At 39.7% G+C, this 5,827-nt stretch overlaps 1 protein-coding gene across 1 annotated transcript; it reads left to right on the top strand.

Moving 5' to 3' along the window:
• Nucleotides 1–263: 263 nt before the first annotated feature.
• Nucleotides 264–5,487, top strand: PARP12 (poly (ADP-ribose) polymerase family, member 12; the record flags this gene model as incomplete). Its single annotated transcript, XM_009694865.1, has 6 exons — nucleotides 264–384; nucleotides 860–956; nucleotides 1,966–2,044; nucleotides 3,363–3,493; nucleotides 4,186–4,337; nucleotides 5,159–5,487. Coding segments are annotated over 6 exons (855 nt in total), but the record flags the coding sequence as incomplete, so codon positions are not given.
• Between the last annotated feature and the right edge of the window lie 340 nt (nucleotides 5,488–5,827).

Raw genomic sequence — 5,827 nt, 5'->3', positions numbered from 1 at the left:
AGTTCTGTTTCAGCCAAACCAGGACAGTAGTAATGCTCACAGCATGCACTTTGCAGTGTAAGTTTAGGCTTCATAACAATGCTTGGTTTGTTTTAGGGGCAGTTTCAACTGCTTAATACGTGGCTTTTGCATGATAGCTACTGTCATGCCCAAGAGCTGATACATACTGCAGCCACCATACCATATGACAGTTGTTGATTTTTAAACTTGCTTGTGTATAACAGACCAGGAGTATCTTTTTTTCTTTTGTTTTGGCCTGACAGGATGATGATCATGCAGCTGCCAGTGTCTCCAGTGATGATCTGGAGAAAGCTTATATAGCCAAAGGTTCTCCAAAGTTGAACTTCAAAGCTGGAAGACATGAATATGAACTCAATTTTGGAGGTAGGTTCCATTTGCTTTGCGTTTTTCTTTTCTTCCTCCCTCCCAGGTCTTTTGTGGTTTTAAACTACATTAATACAGGAGATAGGAGAGAGAAATTTGAACTTTGAACTGCAATACTTAACGGAATCCGAGCTTCTGTCAAAGTTCTCAGGATTAAAGCTGTTCACATAAGCAAAGTGGCATTCCTATTCCTCCAAACCTTTTATTTTTGAGAAGTTCTTGTGCTAGATTTCAAAATACCTGCCAGCAAGTCCAAGTGAGAAAATGCCATTGATGCTAGCACCAACACAAATGGTGACAAACTTCTGGAAGACTTGGCAAGCTAGCATGTGTAGCAAGAAAAAAGCTCGGTGCCTTTTTGTCAGCATTTTTGACAAAAAAAACTTAGTGGCAAGTTTTGCTGCAGTGTGGAGGCTTTCTAAAACATCTTTCTGATTGTTCAAGTTTTGGGTTGTTGTTTTTTTTATTTTCCCAGCCATGATTCAGAAAAACCTTCGCTATAAAACAGAGAGAGAGATTTGCAGAAGACCTAAATTTGTGTCTCAGAGAGAAGTAGAAAACGGAAAACGAAGGTAAAGTGCAACTGCTCATTCTGAGGTGGTGGATTTAGTGCATTGTGAATGCGTTGTCTTCCAAGGGTGTAAATAAGGTAAATGAGTAGTTGTTAAGGCAATTGTGAAACAAATTGAGAGGAGAAGGGGCATACCTTTCCTACAACAGTGTTTAGCCAGGGCAGTATTGCAGCCTGGCCAGCATTCTTCGAGCAGCTTGGGAGCTTTGGGGGTGAAGGAAGTTTGGGCTTGGCCACAAAAAGTGTGGAAGTATAGAAAATGATCGAACATGTAGCAATATTGGGGGGAACTACTGATCAGAGGGAGCTATCTTATTAGAGCAGCTGATACAGATGGAAGCAATAACATTTATGCATACTAGCCCTTTCTGACATCTGACATCAGTAATTTTAAAAGCTAAGTATAAGTTTAGAAACAATTCTTTTGAGAACAACCAGACAATCTGAGAGGAATGTAGTAGTCGTTACAGGTGGAGCAAAAGGTAGGAGTCCACAAGGGGAGAAGTTTATGTAATTACAGGTAACAGCCAACTTTTTTCACACATTCCCTTGCAGCACACGGTGCTTGCTTAAACAACACAGAAGAGAGCAGCTAAACACACTAACTAAAATTGAGGTGGAAGTAGAGGGGGGAGGGCTGTATCTACCCTGTTTCTGTTATAGTGGTATGATACTGGATGCATTTTTATTTACCTACGCCAGTGTAGCAGAGCTTTTATGTATACATTCAACTGTTTGCAACTAAAAGAACTACTTTCATGTTTACTTCAGTGTATATCTAATATTTTTCTCATTTGGCATCTTGCTTCCTGCTACAAGTCTTGACATAATGATTTGGAACAAGTATTTTCATATACTGAACCTAAAAGACAATTTTGAAATATTACTGAATATGTTCAGTTGTCTATATTTTCCCTAAACTTGGCAAAAATGTTGAGTATCATATGTACATAAAATGTAGGAATCTGTTTTGTTTTAATTACCTCTTTGTAATATTTTGTAATGTACAGGGGCTTTAAATGTTCAGAAGCATTTAAGGGCATTCCAGCTCACTGGGACAAATCTGCCTTGCCTGAACTGGGATTCAAGGTTTGGAGCTTTTTGTTTTTTCTCTCCCATCAGTTTTGTCAGATACAGGTTTGTTACATCACAGGTTCAGTGTTTCTTCTGTCTTTGTAGATGACACTTTCTTATGTAATGCAGAGGTGTTGGTAAATTTGAGCCTCATATCACACTGGGCAGACCTAGAGGTGAAACCAGACCCAAATTTAAACTAACAAATGGTGGCAGTATAACCATGGCAACATTGACTTTCACTGCTACTGTTTATCCCTTTCCTTGGCAAATTTGCCTGAAGCTTGTACTGTATTAGCAAGACTGTTACTGGTGCCCAAGATACCTAGCATTGAAATCCAACGTGTGATGAAGCATCAGGGATAAATCATGCCTCTAGACTTCAGGGTAGCCATTCCCTGAGCTATGTGTATGTAGACTGTTGCATGTCTGTGGAGTGTTGCTGAAATCAGCAGAGTTCAGGCTGGGATAATTTATTAAATTGTACAATAAATCCAGTGGAGTGAACTTGTTTACCTTTGTAACTCACCCAGTTAATATCTGCATGGATTACCTTTGCTGACTGACTGCCTACCTCTACCACTATCTCTGTCAACTCTAATAACTGTACCTACAGAAAAGATCATCTTATATGAAGCTTGAAAATTACTAACTTGCAAAATGCAAATCCTCAGGAAATTGTCAATAAAGAATAGGGAAGGCTAATGTTGACATTCTTGATGTTCCTAGGGAAAACATGCAAGTAGAAAACTTTGCTTGCTTTCAGGACTGTCATGTAAGGAACTGATTTTTGGCGGTATGTCCCTACTCTTCCCTAAAATGGTTGATCAAATAAAGCCTTTTCAATTTATTTTAAAGGATAACAGGCAGTGCAGTTTATGTTCACTGGCTGTAGGGAGTATAAACTATAAAGATCGAAAAAGCATGAGTGTAGAGGTACTCTTTGATTTGCTGCAACTTAAATTCTCCTTTTTTCATTTATGTGCTCATTTTTTCTGTGTGTTTAGGTACTGTTTGATATATGCGTGCAAATCTGTCTTGGCCCAAATATTAAAAGGGGCTGTGTGGCTGCACAAAAGCATGCAGCTCATTTAATGTCCTGTGAGGGAGCAACCTGGGTGTCTTAAACCCCAGGAGTTAATGTTCCCTAGGTAAGAGCTGACTTTTACAGAGCGGAGATCTCTAATCTGCCTTTTTTCCAAGAGTATTTTTTCGCTGCTAATACCTCTGCTTCACAGAAAAGATCTTAAAGATCTGAGTAGTGCTCTAGGTAGGGTGGCTTTGTTATGATTTAGTAAAAGATGACAGTAGCTTTTTAATCTTTTCCTTGCAGCTGATTGAGCTTGACAGTTCTTCTGAAGAATACAAGAAAGTTAAGGTGGACTTTCAACGCACAATGCCCAAAACAGTTATTAAAATGATTCGTAGAGTTCAGAACCCATCTCTCTGGGAACTGTATCAATGGTATGTGTAAAATACTGTTCTGGTATCTGTGCATGAAATTTGTTTCTGCAGTTAGTTGTGTGCTAAAGATAGACACACGCATTCCTGAAATGCAGCTGCATTTAAGAATCTGCTTCCACTCACCCACTGAAATACCTAGCCAGGATCAACATGTAGATAGAGGTACCAACAAAACGCAAACTCAATCAAGATACGGAGCTTAGAATAGTCAGATGAGGTGTGTGGGAGGAACCCTTGCTCCTGAGTAAGTGGTTCTGAGTTCTCCCAGGCGTGTGTCCAGGACAGCTGCCTTCCACTGAAGCTCATAATCAGTCACATCTGGCACAAACACTGGTTTGTAGCTGGTCAAAACAGAAACAGCCTTCAAAACTAAGTGGAAAACTCACTGGCGGGAAAGTCTTAACATGAACTCCTGTGTTTAGGAAAAAAAAAAAAGCTAAGGTTCGTCTCCCTCTCCCAATAGGCAGTAAATGAAACAAAATTATTAAATATCTGGAGGCATTTGCCTATAACAAAAGCAAGTTTGTATGCAGCTAGACAACAAGATACTCTGTATGCCCAAAGTTTAGGCCTTAATATAAGGATTTTCAGAATGTACTCTTTGTGTAAAATTGTCTCTGAGTCCTAGTATGGGTGGAAGTTGTCTGGGTATAGCCACTGTGGAACTGCAAAGATACTGCTTCTTATTGCAGGCAGAAGGAACAAATGCAGAAGAGCAATGGTGGAAAGGCTGCGGATGAGCGATTTTTATTTCATGGGACCAGTAAAAAATACATTGATGCCATCTGTCAGCAGAACTTTGACTGGAGGATCTGTGGCCTTCATGGGACAGTCTATGGCAAAGGTTGTTTTTCAGCTCTTTCTTTAACCCTAGACTCGCTGAAAATTCTCAGTAGTTACTGCAGAGGTGTAAAGTTAGAAGGAGGGCACTCAGCCAGTCTAAGGCTTATCTCTGTCATGATGTGGACAATATAGCTGACTTTGGCAATGATCATTTGGAGCTAAGGCATACTGAGAGGCCTTGGCCTCTATACTCCACCCTGTCCTTGCAAGAAAAGACACGCTCAGGAGAAACTGTCCCTAGAACTGGCCTCTCCCAGAGTCCAGACTTACTTCTGTTCCAGTTTCTCCAAGCTCCTACAAGACGGCAATATGGCATTATTTGTTTTTTTTCCAGCAACATAAATACCATCCTGGTTACAGGCTTTTTAGCAAATTATATTCCCTTTATATTGTCCTGTTTACAGGAAAGGAACAACATGCCAAGAGACAGACTGACTGACTGACTACCCACCCATCTGATTGAATATTTTATAACTGAGAAATGTTCTAATTAATATTAGTAGCCACTGTCAGGAAAGGAAGTTGGGTGAGGTTGGGGAAGGTGGATGTCTAGGGTCAGGAGGAAATCTTTTTGAGGAATATGATAACATTTAAAACATTACTTGTGTGGCTTTTTGATATGTGTGCTGTGAAAAATAAAAGTGTAGGTAATACATGGTTGTTATTTTCGCTAAGAAGGACATACAGGACAAGTGAAGGCTTTGGAAAGGTCCTTCATGAACTGCTTAATGGATTTGCTTATGAATTCGCTTTCACACTGTATCATTTCCTACCCTGCAATTTTGGTGTCTTATCTACTGTGTCTTGGTGTCTCTTCTGCAGGAAGCTATTTTGCAAGGGATGCATCTTATTCTGACAACTACTGCAAGGAGGACTCGTACACCAAGACCATGTTTCTCGCACGGGTGCTGGTGGGGGAGTTCACTCTCGGTAGTTCTTCTTATGTTCGGCCTCCCTTGAAGGACAGCCAAAACTTCTACGACAGTTGTGTGAATAGCTCTTCGAACCCTTCTATCTTTGTCATCTTTGAGAAGCAGCAGATTTATCCAGAGTATCTCATAGAATACGCTAGCCAGGCATTGGGAAAAATGCTATAGCAGCAAAACCTGTCATTGTTATGTTTAGCTGGTATAAACATTTTTTTAGTATTGGCTTAAGAGAGAAAAAGTTATTTTTAGAAGTTGTCTAATTGGTTATGTGAGTGTTCAGAAACATTTATTCTCTATCCTTTCTGTGCAATAGAAAATGAAGGGTAAAAAGACACAAAGGATGTCTTAGAATTCTTAAAATCCTATGTCTGTTTCCTGTTCTGCAGCAGGTATTGTGTTTTCCTGCGTTACTAGATACTTTTATAAATTTATTAGATGAATTCACTGATGGTGGTAACACGAGGATTGGCTATGACTGCCAAGTTATACAAAATGTAGTTATAATTGTTTCAGGATAGATCTTTACATGTGCTCATTGGTAAAGACTGTCTCCTTCTTACCT

This window comes from Cariama cristata, unplaced genomic scaffold (genome assembly GCF_000690535.1).
Source record: "Cariama cristata isolate BGI_N322 unplaced genomic scaffold, ASM69053v1 scaffold1380, whole genome shotgun sequence".
NCBI classification, from domain to species: domain Eukaryota; kingdom Metazoa; phylum Chordata; class Aves; order Cariamiformes; family Cariamidae; genus Cariama; species Cariama cristata.
This window is presented reverse-complemented; position numbering and strand designations above follow the sequence as displayed.